This window comes from Myotis myotis, unplaced genomic scaffold (assembly GCF_014108235.1).
Source record: "Myotis myotis isolate mMyoMyo1 unplaced genomic scaffold, mMyoMyo1.p scaffold_m19_p_2, whole genome shotgun sequence".
In the NCBI taxonomy this organism is placed as follows: domain Eukaryota; kingdom Metazoa; phylum Chordata; class Mammalia; order Chiroptera; family Vespertilionidae; genus Myotis; species Myotis myotis.
In genome coordinates this window covers 111,290,601-111,313,349 of record NW_023416324.1, presented here as the reverse complement: position 1 = coordinate 111,313,349, position 22,749 = coordinate 111,290,601, and the positions used below count along the sequence as shown (strand labels likewise).

The window sequence follows — 22,749 nt, the reverse complement described above, 5'->3', positions numbered from 1 at the left end:
AAGCGAGAAAAGAAAAGAAAAGAAAAAAAAAGAGCGAAAAGAGAGAATGAAGTGGAAGAGGGGAAGAGACTTTTTTATATGAGGAGAATACTCCTATAGAACAGCCATTAATCCCAACAAATTCCAGCAACAGCTCCCTCGAGATGAATGCAAACTAGAAACAACCAATAATATAACGATGAAAATAGAATGGAGAACACTAATCCCAAAATAAAATAAAGAGAAAATAAAATCGCACTTTAAAAAAAAATGGTAAAATGGTAGCAGTAATAATGCTGGTTAAAAATAAAAAGGTAGTAATTAAAAGGGTAAAATCAGGTGATGGAAAAAAGAAGAGGAAAAAAAAAAGAAGAAGAAGAGAAAAAAAAAGAAAAAAAAGAAAAAAAAATTGGTTTCTTAGTTAAAAGGTGAAAAAAGAAAAAAAAAATATTGCAGTAGTGAAGGTCCTTCGGTTCTTCTATTCGTCAGTGTGGCTCGCCTTAGACCTGCCAGGTATTCAGGAGAGTGTTGAGTTTCCCTGCGATACCCTGTTCCTCTGTGTTGTAAACCACAGTCCTTATTTTAAAGCAAGCCGCATTTGTTTCCCAGACTGCCTTATTTTGTGTTTAGCAAAGAGTCAGTTTGTGGGTCAGCCTCTGGGTGGCAGTGTTCTGGGGTTGGCCTCTGAGGCTATAGGGCCTCTCTGTCCAGTGGAGGTTTACTGCCCAGAGCTGGCTGCGTAAGAGTTACCAGTGCTGTGTTGTTGCTGGGATTGAAATGAGAAATTTCTTGTGAAAGTTTTTGCCCATCAAAAAGTAAAATCACTCATGCACAAAACGACCTCCCAATGACCTGTCCCAGGTCCCTCATATAAAAAAAGACTATAATGGAAGATAGTACTATCCTGTCAAATTGGAAAATTGACAACAAACACAAAATGAAATATGACTTTTCATGTGAACTCTACAGAATGTCTACGTACTCAGCTTTCCCCACTGATGTTCTTGTGTCCGAAAGGAATCTTGCTCGGGCTGGTTTTTATTACACTGGTGTGAATGACAAGGTCAAATGTTTCTGCTGTGGCCTGATGCTGGATAACTGGAAACAAGGAGACAATCCTATTGAAAAAACACAAACAGCTCTATCCTAGCTGTAGCTTTATTCAGAATCTGGTTTCTGTTACTGATTTGGAATCCACCTTTAAGACGACTTTTCCAATGAGAAACAGTTTCACACATTCATTGTCTCCCACTTTGGAACAACGGGGATCGTTCAGTGGTTCTTATCCCAACCTTTCATCAAACCCTATTCATTCTAGAGCTGTTGAAGACCTCTCCCCATTGAGGACTAACCCCTACAATTATGCAATGAGCACTGAACAAGCCAGATTGCTTACTTACCACCTGTGGCCATTAACTTTTTTGTCACCATCAGAATTGGCAAGAGCTGGTTTTTATTACATAGGACCTGGAAATAGGGTAGCTTGCTTTGCTTGTGGCAGGAAACTAAGTAACTGGGAACCAAAGGATGATGCTATGTCAGAACACCAAAAACATTTCCCCAACTGCCCATTTTTGGAGAATTCTCTAGACACCCTGAGGTTTAGCATTTCAAATTTGAGCATGCAGACACATGCAGCCCGACTGAGAACATTTATGTACTGGCCTTCTAATGTTCCAGTTCAACCTGAGCAGCTTGCAAGTGCTGGTTTCTATTATGTAGGTCGAAACGATGATGTCAAATGCTTTTGCTGTGATGGTGGCTTAAGGTGTTGGGAATCTGGAGATGACCCCTGGGTAGAACATGCCAAGTGGTTTCCAAGGTGTGAGTTCTTGATATGCATGAAAGGACAGGGGTCTGTTGATGAGATTCAAGCCAGATATCATCATCTTCTTGAACAGCTGTTGTCAACTTCAGACACTCCTGGAGATGAAAATGCTGATCCACCCATTGTTCATTTTGGACCTGGAGAAAGTTCTTCAGAAGATGCAGTCATGATGGATACACCAGTGGTGAAAGCTGCCTTGGAAATGGTCTTCAGTCGAAGCTTGATAAAACAGACAGTTCAGAGTAAAATCCTAACAACTGGAGAGAATTACAAAACAGTTAATGATATTGTGTCAGCACTTCTTCATGCTGAAGATGAAAACAGACAAGAAGAAAAAGAAAGACAAACTGAAGAAATGGCATCAGATGATTTGTCATTAATTCGGAAGAATAGAATGGCTCTCTTTCAACAGTTGACTTGTGTGCTTCCGATCCTGGATAATCTTCTAAAGGCCAATATAATTAATAAACAAGAACATGATATAATTAAACAAAAAACACAGATACCTTTACAAGCAAGTGAACTGATCGATACTGTTTTAGTTAAAGGAAATGCTGCAGCCAAAATCTTCAAAAATTGTCTAAAAGAAATTGACTTTACATTATATAAGAACTTATTTGTGGAAAAGAATATGAAGTATACTCCAACAGAAAATGTTTCAGGTCTGTCTATGGAAGAACAATTGAGGAGGTTGCAAGAAGAAATAACTTGTAAAGTGTGCATGGACAAAGAAGTTTCTATTGTATTCATTCCTTGTGGTCATCTAGTAGTATGCCAGGAATTTGCCCCTTCCCTAAGAAAATGCCCTATTTGCAGGGGTATAATTAAGGGAACTGTTCGCACTTTTCTCTCATAAAAGAAATATGGACTATAATTATATAAAAATAAAAAAAAAGAAACATCAATGATAAGAATCACTGATTAGCTGCCTCCCACAGGCCCCCTACTGGGGATCGAGCCAGCAACCCAGGCCAGAATCAAACCTGGGACCCTTTAGTCCACAGGCCGATGCTGTCTCCATTAAGCCAAACCGGCCAGGGCCATGTGTTCTCTTTAAGTTCTGCATGGTTGTAATGGTCCCCAAATCTATACTAATAAAGGGTAACATGCTAATTAGAGTGGTCGTCTTCAGACGTCCTTCCAGACAAAGCTGCAGCGGCTGCGAGGGCAGAGGCTCAGGCAGCCATGGGCAGCTGCGAAGGGCCAAGGCTCAGGCCGGCAGTGGCAGCAGCAGTGGGGTAATGGGGCGGTGCCTTCCCCTGATCCACCAGGTCTCCTTCTGCAGAGGGAGGCCAGACTGGGGGCCAAGGCACAGGCAGTTAGGGGCGATCAGGCTGGTAGGGGAGGGCAGTTGGGGATGATCAGGCCTGTAGGGGAGGGCAAGGTAGGGGCGATTGGCCTGCAGGGGAGGGCAAGGTAGGGGCAATCAGGCTGGCAGGCAGAGGGGTTAGGGGCAATCAGGCAGGCAGGCAGGCGTGTGGATAGGAACCAGCAGTCCCGGATTGTGAGAGGGATGTCCAACTGCTGGCAGTTGGACATCCCCTAAGGCAGTGGTTCTCAACCTTCCTAATGCCGTGACCCTTTAATACAGTTCCTCATGTTGTGGTGACCCCCAACCATAAAATTTTCATTGCTACTTCATAACTATAATTTTGCTATTGTTATGAATTGTAATGTAAATATCTGATGTGCAGGATGTATTTAGGTGACCCCTGTGAAAGGGTCGTTCGACCCCCAAAGGGGTTGCGACCCACAGGTTGAGAACTGCTGCCCTAAGGGGTCCCAGATTGGAGAGGGTGTAGGCTGAGCTGAGGGACCATCCCCCCCCCAGTGCATGAATTTCATGCACCGGGCCTCTAGTTTTAAAATAATACACCAAGGAAACATGTGCAAAAGGAGGACTTCATACATTGGTTAGAGAGTCTCACAGTTTCCTGGACTCTAAAAATTGATTTAAGAATGGAGTGATTGATTGATTGACTGATGTACTATTGTCAATTGAATGACTGGTCCATTCATCATTAACATTTACCATCATCCATGATCCTTGCCCTGAACTAAGTACTAGATCAAGTTAGAAAATCTCATTTTAGGAAGAGATGGAAGTATTTAAAGTTCTGGCTCTAAATGTGACTAGGACATAACCACTTGCAACAACCAAACCTCCATTCATTACTTCAACAATAATAAGATTGTATGAAGTAACCCAAATATGTCTCAAACTTCTCTAAAGGCTTCTAAACTGAATGTATAGTCTTTCCTGTTAATATTCCCTATATGGATAGAAGGATATTTGTGTCTGTACAGACGTACAGACTTTTAAATAAACCTTTACAAGTTACATCAGTTAAAGTTCTCTCGATAGTCTTGTAAAATAGATATTTTTTTTCTTTCAATTTTATTTTGCATTGGTTTTAAGTGTACAGCTTAGTGGTTAGGTAGTCATATACTTTACATAGTAGTTCCCTTTGATATTTCCAGTACCCAACTGGCATCATACGTAGTTATCACAATATTATTGACTGTGTTTCTTATGCTGTACTTTTCATCCCTGTGACTATTATGTAACTACCAATTTGTAATTCTTAATACCTTCACCTTTTTCCCCAAGGCCCAAACCCCCTCATGTTCGTACCCCAATCTGGCCACCCTCAGTTTGTTCTCTATAAGTTTGTTCCTGTTTTGTTTGTTAGTTAATTTTGTTCATTAGATTCTACATGTAAGTGAAATCACATAGTATGTGTCTTTGTCTGACTTATTTCACTTAACATAATATCCTCTAGGTCCATCATGCTGTGGCAAACGGTAAAATTTCATTTTTATGGCCAAGTAATATTCCATTTTATATATATACTACAGCTTTTTTACCTATTTGCTATTGGTGGGCACTGGGGTTACTTCTATATCTTGGCTGTGTATGATGCTAAAATGAAAGTAGGAGTGCATATATTTTTTTGGATTAGTGTTTTTATTTTTTTTGGATAAATTCCCAGAAGTGAAATCGCTGGGACATAGGGCAGTTCCATTATTTAACATATTTGACAATAGCAGCAAATTAGGCCTATAGAAGTTAAGGGACTTGCTGATTCTTACCAAGTTAGTGAGACAACCAACCATTTAGGCAAGCAGTATAGCATAGTAGAAACAGCCCTGAGTTTGAATTCTGTTTCATTTATAACCAAGACAACTTGGGCAATTTACTCAGCTTTCCTGAGTCTTGTTTTTTTTTTAATTTTTACATGAGAATAACACCCATCACCTTGAATCATTATAAGAATTAAGTGAGATAATGTGTCAAATGCTTGGTACACAGTAGTGAATCAAGAAAAAATTAGTGTCTGTGCTCTCAGTTTTTCTCCTGTCTCCTATAAGAACACTAAAGTTACAGATTTTGAAGTCAGATGGATGAATTTATGCTTTTCATTGTGGCCAAGGGACATGATTTGGTGGACCAAGTCGAGGAAGAGGGCTGTAAGGTTGGGGATTAGCATCCAGTAGATCCAGTAGCTCAGGTTTCACTATACCCCCTTCTTTTTTAATGTGTGCTTCTATCTTTAATGGCACCTGCCATCCCCCCACCAAAACACCTTCTGTTTTATTTCCCCAGACCAGTGCTGTCCAGCAGAACTTTCTACAATGATGGAAATATTTGTAAGGTCCAATATCATAGTCACTAGCCACATAAGGCCTTTGAGCACCTAGAATATAGCTCTTGTGACCAAGGATGTTTAACTTTAGTTAATTTTAATTAGTTAAAATGTGAATTTAATTAGTCACATTTCACAGTGGCTACTCCAAATTGGATAGCTCAGCTCCAGAGAATTAACTTCCAGTCGGGTGGGGATAATTCAATTTTCTACTTGTTCACACAGTTTTGATCCCATCTTGCTTATTTTAGTTGGCCCCTTTTCCCTCACCTGCAGAGGTTGCCAGTGACACATGTTTGTGGGAATTTGGGAGATTCTGTGGCATATTTTGCTTTGCTTCTTAGCTCTCACACTGCAGGCTCAGTGTTATGGGTTGAATTATGCCCCCCGGCCTAAATTTCATACATTGAAGTCTTACATCCGGTATCTCAGAATATGGCCTTATTTGGAAACAGGGTCTCTGTAGATATAATTAGCTAAGATGAGGTCATTAGTGTAGGCCATAATTCAGTGTGGCTGATGTCCATATAAATGTACACAAGGACATACACACAGGGAGAGAGCCATCTGAAGATGAGAGCAGAGATTGGGTGATGTATCTATAAGTCAAGGAACTCAAAATTGCCGTCAAACCCACAGAAACAAAGGAGGTAAGAGGGTAAGTGAGAGAGAGTTAGAATATTCATATTTTTGCTTAGGAAAGATTCCCACATCATCCAGGAAGGAAATTTGGACTGTAAATTGGATAAGTGGTTGTTGCCATGTCTATTTAGACAACAATTACACAAAATCACAAGTCAGGAAGAAAAGCAAGGATTGACAAGACATAGTTGAAAGCCATTTGATGGAGGCAAGAATGGCTGAATAAGAAATTAATGATTGAGGGGGCTCAGATTTCATCTTGGGGATTTCAACAATTGTAGCAGCAAAGATTTCCCAGTTTGGAATTAACTAAAGTTATTACTATACATCTTAAAAATAGAAATTCATGGAGGATTAAAGAGAATTTTAAAAAATTATTCCATCCCATTTCCCATGCAGCAAACAGGTTTCATTTTGGCAACTTTGTGTAAATAAATACTATTATCTTTTATACTAGAGGCCCAATACACAAAATTCATGCACTGGGGGGGGGGGGGAAGGCCCCTCAGCCCAGCCTGCGCCCTCTTGCAGTCCAGAACCCCTCACTCCTTACCACCCACCTGCTCACTGCTCCTTACCTCTCAGCTCACTGCTCCTTAGAACTGCCACAGAGGTGGGAAAGGCTACTTACCACCACCACCGCTGTGCTCGCCAGTTGTGAGCCTGGCTTCTGACTGAGCGGTGCTCCCTCGTGGGAGTGCAATGACCAACAGGGGACAGTTCCTGTATTGAGCATCTGCCCCCTGGTAGTCAGTGCACGTCATAGCAGCCAGTCGTTCCACCGGTTGTTTGGCAGTTCGGTCAATTTGCATATTGGGCTTTTATTATATAGGATTTGTGTGAGCTCTTATATGTTTGTTTGTTTTTAATTTTGGTTTATTGGTTAAAGTATTACAAAAAGTATTACATATGTCTCCATTTTTCCCCCTTGACCTTCCCCCTGCCTGCCCTACCCCTCAGTGTCTTGTGTCCATTGGTTATGCTTATATGCATGCTTAAAAGTCCTTCAGTTGATCTATTACCCCCGCCCACCCCAACCCTCCCTGGCCTTCCTGCTGTAGTTTGACAGTCTGTTCGATGCTGCTCTGCCTTTGTATCTATTTTTGTTTGTCAGTTTATAATGGTCTTTTTTATCCATAAATTAGTAAACTCATGTGGTATTTTTCTTTCATTGACTGGCTTATTTCATTTAGCATAATGTTCTCCAGTTCCATCCATGCTTTTGCAAATGGTAAGAATTCCTTCTTTTTTACCGCAGCATAGTTTTCCATTGTGTAGATGTACCACAGTTTTCTAATCCATTCATCTGCTGATGGGCACTTAGGCAGTTTTCAAATCTTAGCTATGGTAAATTGTGCTGCTATGAACATAGGGATGCATATGTCCTTTCTAATTGGTGTTTCTGGTTTCTTGGGATATATTCCTAGAAGTGGGATCACTGGGTCAAATGGGAGTTCCATTTTTAACTTTTTGAGGAAACTCCATACTGTCTTCTATAGTGGCTGCACCAGTCTGCATTCCCACCAGTAGTGCACGAGGGTTCCTTTTTCTCCGCATCCTCTCCAGCACTTGTCCTTTGTTGATGATAGCCATTCTGGCAGGTGTGAGATGGCATCTCATTGTTGTTTTGATTTGCATCACTCGGATGATTAGTGACTTTGAGCATGTTTTCATATGTCTCTTGGTTTTCTGAATGTCCTCTTTTGAAAAGTGTCTATTTAGGTCCTTTGCCCATTTTTTGATTGGGTTATTTATCTTCCTTTCATTAAGTTGTATGAGTTCCCTATAAATGTTGGAGATTAAACCCTTATCGGTGATAACATTGGCAAATGTGTTCTCCCATGCAGTGGGCTTTCTTGTTGTTTTGTTGATGGTTTCTTTTGCTGTTCAGAAGCTTTTTATTTTGATGTAGTCACATTTGTTTATTTTCTCTTTAGTTTCCAATGCCCTAGGAGCTGTATCGGTGAAGAAATTGCTTGGGCATATGTCTGAGATTTTGTTGCCTTTGGATTCCTTTAGCATTTTTATGGTTTCCCGTCTTATATTTAAGTCCTTTATCCATTTTGAGTTTATTTTTGTATATGGTTGTAAGTTGGTAGTATAGTTTCATTTTTTGCATGTATCTGTCCAATTTTCCCAACACCATTTATTGAAGAGACTGTCTTAACTCCATTGAATGTTCTTGCCTCCTTTTGTCAAATATTAATTGAGCATATTGGTTCAGGTTGATTTCTGGGTTCTCTATTCTATTCCATTGATCTATATGTCTGTTCTGGTGCCAGTACCAGGCAGTTTTGAGAACAGTGGTTTTGTAATACAGCTTGATATCTGGTATTTAGATCCCTCCTACTTTGTTCTTCTTTCTCAGGATCGCTACAGCTATTCGGGGTCTTTTTTTTTAGTATTCCAGATGATTTTTTGGAGAGTTCCTTCTAGGTCTGTGAAATATGCCATTGGTATTTTAATGGGGAGTGCGTTGAATTTATAGATTGCTTTGGGCAGTATGGACATTTTAATGATGTTGATTCTACCAATCCAAGAACATGGTATGTTCTTCCATCTCTTTATGTCTTCCTCTATCTCTTTTTTCAATGTCCTGAAGTTCTCTGAGTAGAGGTCTTTTACCTCTTTACTTAAGTTTATTCCTAGGTATCTTAATTTTTTTGTGTGTGATGGTAAACAAGATTGCTTTTTTAGTCTCTCTTTCTGTAAGTTCATTATTGGTATGTAGAAATGCCATAGATTTCTTGGCCTTAATTTTGTATCCTGCTACATTGCCTAATTCATTTATTAAGTCTAATAGTTATTTGATGGAGTGTTTAAGGTTTTCTTTGTACAATATTATGTCATCTGCAAATAAGGACAGTTTTACTTCTTCTTTTCCAATTTGGATGGCTTTTATTTCTTCTTCTTGTTTAATGCAATGGCTAATATTTCCAGTACTATGTCGAACAGGAGTGGTGAGAGCAGGCATCCCTGTCTTGTTCCTGTTCTTAAAGGAAATGGTTTTAGTTTTTGCCCATTGAGTATGATGTTGGCAATGGGTTTGTCATATATGACAGCTTTTATTATGTTGAGGTATGATCCTTGTATTCCCACCTTGCTTAGTTTTTATCAAAAATGGGTGTTGGATTTTGTCAAATTCTTTTTCTGCATCAATTAATATGACTATGTGGTTTTTTTCCCTCTCAATTTGTTTATGGATGTATAATGTTTATTGATTTGTGGATATTGTACCATTCTTGCATCCCTGGGATAAATCCTACTTTGTCATGGTGTATGATCTTTCTGAGGTACTGCTGGATCAGATTTGCTAGGATTTTGTTGAGGATTTTGGCATCTATGTTCATGAGGGATATTGGCCTGTAATTCTCTTTCATTGTGTTGTCTTTACCTGGTTTTGGTATTAGGGTGATGCTGACTTCATAGAATGAGCTTAGCAGTGTTCCTTCCTCTTGGATTTTTTGTAGTAGTCTGAGGAGGATTGTTGGGAGCCATTAGAAATTACATATACATCTTCAGCTTACAACACAATAGGTTTCTGGTCCCCCCAAGCCAGCTCCCTGGAACCAATTAAGCCTTGTGGTTTAGCCTGGAGTTAAAAGATAACCTACCCTCATCCTAAGTACACAGCTGCTAAATCTCTGCTGACAAGCACACATCTCTGCTGACAAGCACACAGCCATCCAGAGCCTGCTAAATCTCTAGTGATAGGTTACCGCCCATAGACCCCTTTACCCACCCCCTTCCTCTAGAACAATATAAATTCTACACGCTGTAAAAAATAAATTTGAGCCGAAACCGGTTTGGCTCAGTGGATAGAGCGTTGGCCTGCGGACTGAGAGGTCCCGGGTTCGATTCCAGTCAAGGGCATGTACCTGGGTTGCGGGCATATCCCCAGTGGGAGATGTGCAGGAGGCAGCTGATCGATGATTCTCTCTCATCGATGTTTCTGGCTCTCTGTCTCTCTCCCTTCCTCTCTGTAAAAAATCAATAAAATATATTTAATAAATAAATAAATAAATAAATAAATAAATAAATAAATTTGAGGCTTGATCAGAACACTGTCTTGCATCCATTCTTTCATGTCCCTTGTTTGTCTCATTCTCCTAGGGTGTCTCTTCGTTCCCCCGTTGTTGTCCCACGGGTCGGGACAGTCTGGTGCCCAACGTGGGGTGACTTGGGGACCCCCTGCGAGAACGTCTGCTTGAAGTGCCTGGCAAGGCACCTCTTTGAGTCGCCGCGCAGTATTGACTTGCGAGTAAAGACTCGGCATCCGGATCGCCACGGTTTCGCTCGCCCGTGAGACAGATTGTTGTGAAGGTAAGCAGACGAAACTTTTCAAACAAGAATTTCAAAATACCTCTTGAGAGCCTTCACCCTCTTTGGCACCCTCTTTGGCTGGCCTTTTTAGTTTTCTTGATCTCCCTCCAGTCCACTAATAAGCGTTCACCTCGCCGTTTGGGGAAGGGTGAAAGGTACCCGAAACCGGCAGTGAAAACTCTGAATCACTTGGAAGAGTAATTCTTCTCTGGCCCGACCTGTGTCACCCTCTCTGGCAAACTCTGAGCTCACTACGTCTTAGTGATCGCCATCCTGGTATGGGGCTTATACATCCCGACCTATGACACGTGAGCAGAGGCCGTAAGGTAAAAAGAGAGCGGTTACATAAGTATCACCAGTGATTTAAGAAATTCCGAGCTGACCTGGCACGGGGTTTATACGTCCCAGAGGCCTCCGTGGAGGAGGAAATCTTGAGAACTACCCAGCCAAAATAATGGGCAACTCATTGAACTCTAATGAGGTATTTCTAGATGGGCTCAAGGAGTCCCTCAGGACACTTGGAGTAAGGGTTAAGAGAAAGATTTAAGCATTTCTCAGGGGGCTCAGGGAGTCCCTCAAGGCGTGAGATTTTCGGGTTAAAAAGAAAGATTTAAGGATTTCTCAGGGGACTCAGGGAGTTCCTCAAGGCTCAAGGATTTCGGGTTAAAAAGAAAGATTTAAGGAATTTTTTCACTTTCGTCACTGACCTTTGCTCATGGTTTATTATAGACTGGGACAACTTCAAGCGTACCAACATCAGAATTATAGGGGTGCCAGAAGAAGAGAGAGGGCAAGATATTGAAAACCTATTTGAAGAAATAATGACAGAAAACTTCCCCTACCTGGTCAAAGAAATAGACTTACAAGTCCAGGAAGCACAGAGAACCCCAAATAAAAGGAATCCAAAGAGGACTACACCAAGACACATCATAATTAAAATGCCAAGAGCAAAAGACAAAGACAGAATCTTAAAAGCAGCAAGAGAAAAACAGTCAGTTACCTACAAGGGAGTACCCATACTACTGTCAGCTGATTTCTCAACAGAAACCATGCAGGCCAGAAGAGAGTGGCAAGAAATATTCAAAGTGATGAATAGTAAGAACCTACAACCAAGATTACTTTATCCAGCAAAGCTATCATTCATAATTGAAGGTCAGATAAAGAGCTTCACAGATAAGAAAAAGCTAAAGGAGTTCATCACCACCAAGCCAGCATTATATGAAATGCTGAAAGGTATTCTTTAAGAAGAGGAAGAAGAAAAAGGAACTCTTACCATTTGCCACAGCATGGATGGAACTGGAGAGCATTATGCTAAGTGAAATAAGCCAGTCAGAGAAGGATAAATACCACATGATCTCACTCATTTGTGGAATATAATGAACAACATAAACTGACGAACAAGGACAGATCCAGAAATGGAGAGGCATTGATTGGACTTTAGGGCCTTGGAGGGAAGGTAGGGGAGGGTGGGGGTAAGGGGGAAAGATCAACCAAAGGACTTACATGCAAACATATAAGTCTAACCAATGGACACGGACAATGGGGGGGTGAGGGCATGAGCAGGGGGGGCATAGAGGGTAACGTGGGGATAAGGACACATATGTAATATCTTAATCAATAAAAAATATATAAAAAATAAAAAAAGTTATAATTGATAGGTACTTGTTTGTCGCCAGTTTTATTCTTTACCCCTGTGTTCCTTCTTTGTTTCCTATTTTTTCTTTTTACAGCAGAACCTTAGCATTTCTTGCATTGCTGGCTTGGTGGTAATAAATTCCCTTAGTCCTTTTTTTGTGTGAAACTCCTGATTTCACCCTCAATTTTGATTGATAGCCTTGCTGGGTACAGTATTCTTGGATTAAGACCCTTTCTTTGCATGACTTTATATATTTCATTCCATTCCCTTCTTGCTTGATGTGTTTTTGTTCAGAAATCAGATGCTAGTCTGATGGAGGATCCTTTGTAGGTAATTTTCTGTCTCTCTCTGGCCACTTTTAAGATTCTTACTTTGTTGGTGGTGTTTGCCAATTTAATTATAATGTATCTTGGCATTGGTCTTTTGGGGTTCATTTTGTTTGGGACTCTGTGAGCTTCTTGGATTTGTGTGAGTTTTTTCTTCCCTATATTAGGGAAGTTGTCTGTCATTTCTTTAAACAGGTTTTCTATTCCTTGCTCAGTTTTGTCTCCTTCTAGCACCCTTATTATGCGGATGTTGTTTCATTTCGTGTTGTCCCAAAGTTCTCTTAGGCTCTCATCCTGCTTTTTAATTTTTTTTTCTAGAAGCTGCTCTGCTTGGCTATTTTTTCCTACCTTGCCTTCTAGCTCAGTGATGTGGTCCTCTGCTTCTTCTAATCTACTGTTGATGCTTTCTATTGAGTTCTTTATAGCAGTAATGCTATTTTTCATTTCTTCTTGGTTCTTCATTTCCTCTTGATTCTTACACGTATTGTAGAATTTTTCTTCCATTCTTTTCATGCGCCTTATGACCATTTCTCTGAATTCTTTCTCTGATAGGTTGCTTCCCTCCATTTCATTTACTTCCTTTTCTGGTGATGCCTGTTTTTCTTTCATATGCGGGCTCTTTCTTTGTCTCCCCATGATCTCTCTTCTTCTCCAGGTGTCTGGTTATGTAGTTCTTTCTCTCCTGCGTTGATTTAAAGGCACAAAATACAACACACAAGTCACAATGCACAAGGCACTGAACACAAATGTATTCACGATACTAATAACCCCAAATAAAGGTGACCATGAGAGAAAAGAGAATTAGGGGTTAAGAAAGAAAGAAGAAGAGAAAAATAAATAAAGAACAAAGAGGGGAAAAAGTGCAAAAATAAAATTGGGAAAGGGAATAAAAAGTAAGAGATAAAAGAAAGAAAATGAAATAGAAGAGGGAAAAAGAACTATTTATATGGGGAGAAAACTCCAATAGAATAGCCACTAATCCCAACAAAATCCAGCAACAAATACCTAGAGATGAATTCAAACTACAAACAACAACTAATATCAAGCAAGGTGAGGGAAAACAGAAGCAAAAAATAACCAAAAACAAAACAAAAAGAAAAAGCGAAACCATCTCACAAAGAAGCATTAAAAAAAACACAATATATTCAACAATCAAGCAAACAACAACAAAACGACAGAGAGAGAAAAAATTTGGGTAGTGAAGAAAGAGAAGAGAGAGGTGTGTATGGACTTAGAGCAGGGCATTGGAAATTAGATATATAAGTAGGGTGAAATTTTAACTGGGGGCAAAAAGAAGGAATAGGGAAAATCTAAAGCAGGACTAGGGTAAGAGAAACAGGACATCAAAAGGGGGAAAGTGAGGAAGAGAGTGTTGGCATAAAGGAAAAATTGAGATAGAGTAAAATGATGCTAAAGGAAAGATGAAAATAGAATGTAGGAAACTAATCCCAAAATAAAATAAAGAGCAAATAAAATTACACTTAAAAAAGGATAAAATAGTAGTAGCAATAATACTTATTAAAAATAAAAATGTAATAATTAATAAAAAGGTAAAATCAAGTGAGGAAAAAAGAAAAAAATTTAGTTTCTTAAGTAAAAAATGAAAAAAAAAATAAAAATAAAAATGTGCAGTAGTGAAGGTCATTCACTTCCTCTACTGTTCTGTTTGGCACATCTGTTTCCTAGTCAGGACAGTATTGAAGTTCCCTTCGTTCCACTGCTCCTCTGTGTTGTAAGCCACAGTCCTGATCTTCAAGCAGGCAGTACTTTGTTTCTTATGCTCCTTTATTTGTGTTTAAGCAAGAGTCAATTTGTGATTCAACCCCTGGGTGGCAGTGTTTCTGGATTGACCTCTGGGTCTATAGATCCTCTCTAGCTAGTGTTTAGATTTTGTTTTCCCTGTGGCACTTAATACTGGTTTGTGGGAATGGGCTGCCCCAAAGCTGGTTCTCTGATCTTAATCCCCACTCTGATCTCCAGGTTCCACAAAAACAACTTTCCCTTGCAGTTTCTTAGAGTGTCCCCAATTGGGTGATCCTATGTATTGGGCTTAGTAATCAAAAGCAAGGTTTTAAAGAGGAAAAAGAAAAAAAGAGAGAGAGAAAATGAGTCAGAGTAAGTGCACGAACTCCAGTGCTCCGGTGCAAGTCTTTGCACTCTGTTTTCCCCCTGGGTCTAAGCAGCCGGCACACTATTAAAATTTTTAGGCTGCCTTTTTGTGCCCAGTTCAGCTATGGGTTGTTTTTTTTTTAGAGTTCCCTTCTGTTAGCAGCCCTGCAGATCCCCTTCCATACTCGCGGATCACGCCAGCCCATGAGGCTGCAGAGTTTTCCTCCATCTCCCGCTGTGCGAGTTTCTCTGTCCTGCCCGAAATCCCAGGGAAAATCTGCCCTTTCATGAGGGGGTGCAGAGCTCCTCTGAGTCCACGTGCTCGCGCCCCTTGGGGACCAGTGTTCCCGGGTTTGCAGCTGTTCTCTGGATGCTGTTATTGCAGATTCCCGGGATTTTCAGGCTTCCGACAACATCCACTCTCCCCTTCAAGATGGCGTGGTCTCCGCGTCAGAGCCTGTCGCTCAGGGAGGGATCCCAGCAGCAGTGGAAGCTGTCTGGTCAGGGGAACCCCGTCTGGCAGTCCCCAACAGTCCCCTGGAGTATAGCTGTCCCTCAACTCACAAACAAACACTCCCGGTGTGACCACACACTCTCCCTTTGTTCTCTCACTCATGCACTATCTTGCAGTCCGCCTTCCTGTCGGCAGCCATCTTCCAATCCTGAGCTCTTATATGTTAAAGATACTAACCATTTATTGAATATTTGCTGCAAATACATTTTTCCCACTTTGACTTTTAAAATCTAGGCTCATTAGTGATTTCCCCTGCCCGTTTTCTTCTTCGTTGAAATTCTATGTTATTTTTATTGCTATAATTTTTTTTAAAGAGTCTCTTATTCTTGTTGAGTTATGTTTTCCTCTAGACTTTGCAGCCATGGCACCATAATGGCTTCACTTCTAACTTTATTTTTTAAAATATGTTTTCATTTATTTGAGAGAGAGAGAGAGGAAGAAAGAGACAAAGAGAGAAACATTGAGCCTACAATTGGGGCATGTACCCTGACAGTGAACCTAACCAGCAACCTATTGGTATATAGGACAGACATTCAGGCCCTGGCCTCAGGCTTTTTACTCTTTGTTGTTAATGCTTATTGGAGTCAAGAGGTCCTTCACGGGTGGTATCTTATGCTAATGAGCTCACAGTTTCTGAAAGAGGCTGAGGATTCTCCTTCAGGGTTTTCACAGGACAGTGGCACCTCGCAGAACCCCTACTCCTAGGAGACTCACCTTTCAACAGTAATAACAGAACAGCTGACACTGAATGGCCACTTAAAACAGGCCCCAGCACTCTTCTAAGTGCTTCACCTGGTGACCTGGTATGATCAACAACCCCAGGAGGCTGGCACTATTATTCCCAGCTTTCAGATGAGAAAACAAAGGCACTGAGTGATTAAGTGATTTGCCCAAGTGCAAGGCAGAGCTGGGAGGCACGCGGAGCGGGGGCTGCTGGGGAACAGATGTGCACACTGATGATGCAGGGATTCCCATCATGAGTGACAACTGAGGCAGGACAGGACAGTGCCAGGAAGAGAGGAAAGGCAGCAGTATTGCCCCAGAGACCCAGGGAGCACATGCTAAGACCCAGCTGGACTCATGACCCTCAGGGGTTTCATATTGCAGAGCCATCTTGCCCAGGAATCCAGAATCCGGAATCCGAGTTCTCCCAGGGGCCCCAGGACATGCAGCAGGCAATTTCCACACCTGCCTACATTGCCAGTTAAGCACTGGGGTTCATAAGCCCAGTGAGGGCAGGGGGCAGATAATCACAGTGGCAACAGTGAGGCTTAATACCTGTCAAGCACCTGGCTGAGAGCCTTATGTGCACAATCTCATGCACACCTGTAGCATTCCACTGAGGCTGGTACTATTATCATACCCATTTTATAGATGAAGAAACGGAGACTTAAAGAGGTTACACAGTTCTAACTGGCAGAGTCTGTGTGACTCCAAAGTTTGTATATCGTCACCACATCCCTCTGCTACTTCCAACCTTCGGGTGGGTGGCATTGCTAAGTCCAGCTTTTCTCTCCCTCCTGCTCTGGGACACCTCATGATCAGCAGGGCTGAGTAGAGGAGGAGAGCTGGTACTCCAAGGGACCCAGGAGGGGACCCGGCCATTATTTCTCTAGAGCCCAGGATAAAGAATCAATAAGGAAAAAGACTTGTCATTTCCAGGCTATTCTATTGTATCTTCTTTCCACTAATGGAAACTGGTATGCCAGGGGTGATAGGAGCCTGCCAAGGGGTGTGTGGGGGGGACCGAGAGATCGGTCATTCCCTGCCCCTGCTGCTGATCTCCCTCTGTGTGTGGGGCCATGGGGGTGGGCCCTTGGCCTGACACCACCCACCTCCCCCGCCACCCACCCCTGGTGCCATCCACCCCCGGTTCCCCTTTTGCCATCAGGAAATGGGAGCCTGTTGGCTGGGGAAGGGACTGAGAGGTGGTCATTGCGTCTCATAGTGACTGGTCCAGCAGTCATGCTGGTCATTCAGGTCGTTCCACTGTTAGGGTTAATTTGCATCTTACCCTTTTATTATATAGGACTAAAGGCCCGGTGCTCAAAATTCGTGCACTGGGGATGGGTGGGGGGTCCCTTAGCCTGGCCTGTGCCCTCTCGCAGTCCAGGACCCCTCCCTCCTTACCGCCCACCTGCTTGCTGCTTCCTACCACTCAGCTTGCTGCTCCTTAATGCTGCCGCGAAGGCTCCTGCCACCGCCGCTGCACTCGCCAGCTGTGAGCCCCACTTCTGGCTGAGTGGAAACACACTGTGGAAACACACTGACCACCAGGGGACAGCTCCTGTGTTGAACGTCTGCCCGTGGTGGTCAGTTCATAGCCACCAGTCATTCCACCATTCGGTCAATTTGCATATGAGGGTTTTATTATATAGGATAGGATATTGAATGTGAACTATAAATGAAAAATAAAATTTAAGAAAGAACCAAATAAAATTTTAGATCTGAAAAATTTTATATATATATATATATATATATATATATGTATATTTAATTCTCACCTGAGGATGTAAAATTGATTTTTAGAGAGAGAAACATCCATGTGACAGAGAAATACCAGTAAGCTGCCTCTGCACCTGCTGACCCAGTGGAATCTAACCTAAACCTAAGTATGTGCCCTAACCTAGAATTCAACAGGAAATCCTTTGGTGTACAGGTTGAGACTGACCAATTGAGCCACCTGGCCAGGGCAGGTCTGAAAAAAAATTTTTAAGTGTACCTCCAGACCCTGGTTGGTGTGGATCAGTAGTTAGAGTGTCCTCCCACGCACCAAAGTGTAATGGGTTCTATTCCAGGTGAGGGCACATACACAGGTTTTGGGTTCCATCCCTGTCAGAATGCTTGGGGAACTTTCTCCCTTCCTCTCTCTCTAGAATCAATGAAAAAAAATATATCCTTATGGGAGGACTTAAAAAAAAAATGCTGGTTTGGTTGAGTGGATAGTGCTTCTGCAGGCGGACTGAAGGATACCGGGTTGGATTCCAATCAAGGGCACATACCTGGGTTGCAGGCTCAATCCGGGCCCTGGTCGGGGATTCAGCAAGAGGCAACCAATTGATGTCTCTCACATTAGTTTCTTTCTTTCTCCCTCCCTTCCACTCTCTGGAAAAAAAATAAAATAAATGCAAAAATGTCCTCAGGTCAGGATTAACCAAAACAAACCAACAAACACCCATCCCCAGTGTGATTATTGAAGGAGCACATGAAGTATTTGTTGAATGAGCGGGAAGGGATGGGACTTCACTTTCTAACTTTTTTAGCAACTCTGCAAGCCAGAGGGTTTATTTTTTATTTTATTTTTATTGATTATTTTAGAGAGAGGAAGGGAGGGAGAGAAACACCAGTGTGTTGTTCCGCTTATTATGCTCTCTTTGGTTGCTTCTTGTCTGTGCCCTGACCAGGGATCCAACCTGCAACCTTGCTGTATCGGGAGGAGGTTCTAATCTAACCCATTGTGCTGCGTGCTGCCTGTCAGGGCCCCTCAACAAAACCCCTCTGGCTGCCCTAGCCCCTGCTGTGGGTCAGAGCTCCTCTGCCACAGCAAAGGTTTGGGTTCCATTCTGCCAGGGCACCTACTTAGGTTTCGGGTTTGATCCCAGTCGGGGCTGACTGCTGCTCAGGAAGTGACTGAGGACCTTTGAGGTCCGTGTGCTCGTCATTCAGTGGGGAGCTGGGGTTCCATTGCCAACCTGGCCAACTCTGATCCCCGCTATCCCCACTCCTACATCAAGGACGACTTCAACTATGGCAGCTGCGTTGGCCTCTGCCAGTGTACACATCCGCATGGGTAGGTCACCCTCTCCGTGGCTCGCCAGGCGTGGCTGCTGCGCAGTCGCCCCAGAGGCGGATTTCCGGGTTCCCAGGGAGAGCGCCCTCCGCGCCAGACTCCCAGGGAGAGCAGGGTTGGAGGGAAAGCACTTCGCCTGAAGGGGAGCACCCATCTTGTGCAGGGCTCCCAGGGTTTGTGTCTCTAATCCTGCCCTCAGCAGCCCCAGCGCTGAGGTGGTGGACCTTGGGGCTGCTGGATGCCGGCCCCCCCCTGAGGGTTTGTGTCTCTGATCCTGCCCCCAGCAGCCCCAGCACTGTGGTGGCGGGGCTTGGTGCTGCTGGGTTTAGGGCCCCCTGCAGGTTTGTGTCTCTGATCCGACCCCCAGCAGCCCCAGCAGCCCCAGCACCAAGGTAGTGGGCCTTTGGGGCTGCTGGGTGCCGGGCTTCCCTGCATGTTTGTGTCTCTAATCCGGCCCCCAGCAGCCCCAGCACCACCTAAATAACTTAAGGGAAACTTTATTTAGTCTTCTTTTAAAAGCAATCTAGTTTAAAAATGAGTTGCAGTTAAGAGAGGACAAAGAACATGGTACCTAAGAGTGAGATAGAGGAGAGGCTGGGCACTGGTCAGGGGCTTACATGCCAACTGTTCTCCACCTGGGAAATGATGTAAAATTGATTTCTTTAGTTTTCTGCTCAATGGTCTTCTCCAGTGAGTGGAGAGGCATCTGCTCGCTTCTCCCTGGGGCCTGGCTTGGTGGTCACCTTGGGGTCTGGCTGCGCTCCAGCAGGCTCCACACGGGCCTGCCTGCTCCGCCTGGCCCTGTCCACACATTGCTTCCTCCGAGTCTTCCTTGGTCGCAGCCCTGGTCCATCACCTCCTCCTGTGTCTTGCACCGCTTACACAGGGCTGAGAAAGAGGCCCACACTGAGTTCAGGTCTGCAAGGAGCTGGTCCTCTGCTTTCAGAACCTTCGGGATATCCGCTTGCAATTGTTCCCTTCCATGACCTTCCTTCCCTACCTCCTACCTCCGGCGTCTTCCCAGAGCACCGCATGCCAGCAGCAGGTTGTCTTTGTGTAGCTTTCAGGGCAGCCTTCAGGGCCTGGTGGCCGCACTGTGGCCCTTCCGCATTGGGCGCCGGGCCTGAGGCCTGCCCGGGAAGGCGGGGGGGGGGGGGGGGGGGGGGGGGGGGGCGGGCGCGGGGGCAGGGGGGACTCTCCAGCAAGTCCCGCTATACCAGGCACACGTGTGCCCTCCAGGCATGCATGGCTCCAGGCTGTGCTCAGGGCCTGGGAGTTAAGCAGCAGGGTGGTCCTGATGCGGTAGAGCTGGGCCAGCATCAGCTTCCTGTGCTGGGCAGAGATGGGGGGGGGGAGCCTGAGGGCAGCTCTCTGCTCCTCCTGGCAGGCCCTTCGGGCTCCCCCACCAGGCAGGTGGTCCTGCCCTCCATCTCTGATAGCTGGGAGCCACTGCCAGGGCTTGGTGCACCCCTGCAATTCCAGCAGGGCCCAGCTTCGTGAGGGGAGCCCTGAGTCCTAGTGCGGGTGGCTGTGGCAGCCAAGCAGAGTTCCGACAGGCTGCGGCTGGGGGCTGGGGGCGCCCCCTGGATGGAGGCCCCTGCCAGCAGCTGCAGGAGGCTGGCCTCAGATTTGGACTTGAGCAGGTGGGGCAGGTGGGGCAGCAGCTGGACAGGGGTGCAGCGCCGGAGGTGGGGCGAGGGTGGGGTGGAGGCGCCTGTGGTAAATCTAGGGGCCAGGGCGCTGGCTCCGCCACAGGGGGTGGGGTTGCAAAGTCTTGCAAGGAGGTGGGGGAGAGGGTGCCATAGGCAGAGTCCATGGAGCAGGAGCAGCCGTCCCCGGGGCCCAGGACCAGCAGCTCGCTGGTCGGTGTGACAGATGAGGCGGTGGTACTGAGGGACATTTCGTCTGACTGGGAGCTCAAGGGGCCGCCCTCGAACTTGGGAGAGGAGAGCGTCTCCCCGGGCTCCAGCACCACCATGGCCAGGGTCTCTGTGGAGCCATCCCAGGTACAGTGCTGGGAGTCCAGGCTATTGCTGCTTTTGCGCAGGATGGTGGGGGAGCTACTATCCCCACCCTCCTCTTCCTCCTCCAGGCTGTGCAGGTACTGCTGGCTGCCCGCGTGCTCCTGCTCACGCAGCTGCCGCAACTGGTTCTGGGCATTGTAAATGGGGTCCACCCAGCCCCGGCACAGATCCTGCCCGCTGGCTTGGAATGTGTAGGCCCCCATGGCGCTGTGGAACTCATTCAGGTAGATGAGGAGGAAGGAGTCAGGGTCCCGCAGCTCCGGCACACGATCTTGTCCACCAACTGTGGTGGCCTGATGACCTTGGTCCTCTCAGCCTTCTTCACTGCCTTGGTCACTAAAAGCAGGTCCGTGAAGAGGAAGCAGTACACATCCACCTTGCTGTCCTTTCCCTCCTTCATCCTCAGGCTGCCCTCCAACAGCAGCTGACACGTCTCCTCTGGGGAGGCACCAGGGATGGGCGCGGTCAGGTCCAGATGCAGAAATTCCTTCAGAAGCTTGTCCACCTCGTTGTTGCTACCCTCCACCACCTCGTAGGTGTCCATGCAGCTAACCACGGCCGCCAGCTGCTGCCGCTCCTGTTGCTGCCGCATGCACGCGTTCACGTGGTGGATGAAGCGCTCCACGGAGCTGATCATGGTGATGCCGGCCTCCTTAGCACGCAGCTCGTCCATCTTCCTCAGCACCGACTTGAGCAGCAGCGGGTACTTGGTGAGCCGCTGATGGGGCTTGGCGAGCCTGTCGCTCAGCTTCAGCTGCTTGCACTGCTGGTGCTTCTCAGCCCATGTCACGTAGGCCCGGAAGAGGTCGTTGTCATGCAGCAGGCTGCACATGTACTCCATGCAGCCCTCCTCCTCCATGCAGTACCGGATGTAGGGCGTGAAGAGGGAGCCGAACATCTTGAAGCCTTTGAGGAGGTCCCGGCTGTAGCAGCGCCTGTGTGTGCCTCGCCTTCTCCACCATCCGTGCCATCACGCTGCACCACAGCCCTCGGTGCAGACGCGCAATCTGGGGGATGTTGCTGAACAGGAGCAAGGTGTGGAGGTGTCGGGACTCCCCCCCAGAGCGACCCTTCACCCGGGAGTCCCTGCTGCTCCATTCACCCCCTTGGCCAGCGGGGAGGGCCCTCAGTGGGTCCGCTGCTCTGGGCACTGGAGAGGAGGAGACTGTGGAGGGTGAGGCCCTGAAGCAGGAGGAGGCTGCGAGGAGCCCAGGACTCATGGCGCCCCGCCGCCACCCCGCATCTTGGTGGGGCCTGCACCCAGGAGTGCCATGGCTGCAGCATGCACCAGCTGGGCTTGGAGGTGAGTCCTCCTGGCATAGGCCCATCGGCCTACCTGGTGTGGGTGGGGGTTTTGGGCCACCTTGAGGGAGGCTCCGACCTTTCTCTGCTCCTCTCCTGGTGGAGCAGCGAAACTCTGGCGCTGTGGTCAGAGGAGCTGCCTCCCAGCCCCAGGCCACTTCTCAGAGTCAGAAATTGTGCTGCTCCACACACGACAGGCCTGGATCCCGTGCTGGGGCAGGCCAGAGGCTCAGGATCGCGCTGCTGCCAGCCCCAGGAGGGGCAGCGCAGCGGGATCTGCCTGCAGTATGCAAATTAGCTGCCATATTTGTTGGTGGTTAATTTGCATATTGCACTGATTAGCCAATGGGAGGCATAGCGAAGGTACAGTCAATTACCCTGTTTGTCTATTATTAGATAGGACTAGAGGCCCAGTGCACAAAAATTTGTGCACTGGAGGGGGGGGTCCCTCAGCCCAGCTTGCCCCCTGTCACATACTGGGAGCTCTCAGGGGATTTCCTACTCCCTGCTCCCTGCTCCCTTGGGGAGCTGGCCTAAGCTACAGTATGGCCTCCCTTTTTGGGAGGTGACCGGGCTGGTCAGGGGAAGGCACCAGCCCCATCACCCCACTGCTGCAGCCACTGCCAGTC

The 22,749-nt window shown here is 45.5% G+C and overlaps 2 protein-coding genes across 2 annotated transcripts; one reads left to right on the top strand and one right to left on the bottom strand.

Moving 5' to 3' along the window:
* Nucleotides 1–846: 846 nt before the first annotated feature.
* Nucleotides 847–2,663, top strand: LOC118677457 (baculoviral IAP repeat-containing protein 2-like). Its single transcript, XM_036352579.1, is given in 2 exon segments — nucleotides 847–1,105; nucleotides 1,107–2,663. Coding segments are annotated over 2 exon segments (1,797 nt in total). The 5' UTR covers nucleotides 847–865.
* Nucleotides 2,664–19,533: 16,870 nt separating this feature from the next.
* Nucleotides 19,534–22,038, bottom strand: LOC118675634 (pleckstrin homology domain-containing family G member 5-like). The gene is given in 6 exon segments (XM_036348495.1): nucleotides 19,534–19,682; nucleotides 20,012–20,146; nucleotides 20,149–20,496; nucleotides 20,499–21,080; nucleotides 21,083–21,738; nucleotides 21,740–22,038. Coding segments are annotated over 6 exon segments (2,169 nt in total).
* Between the last annotated feature and the right edge of the window lie 711 nt (nucleotides 22,039–22,749).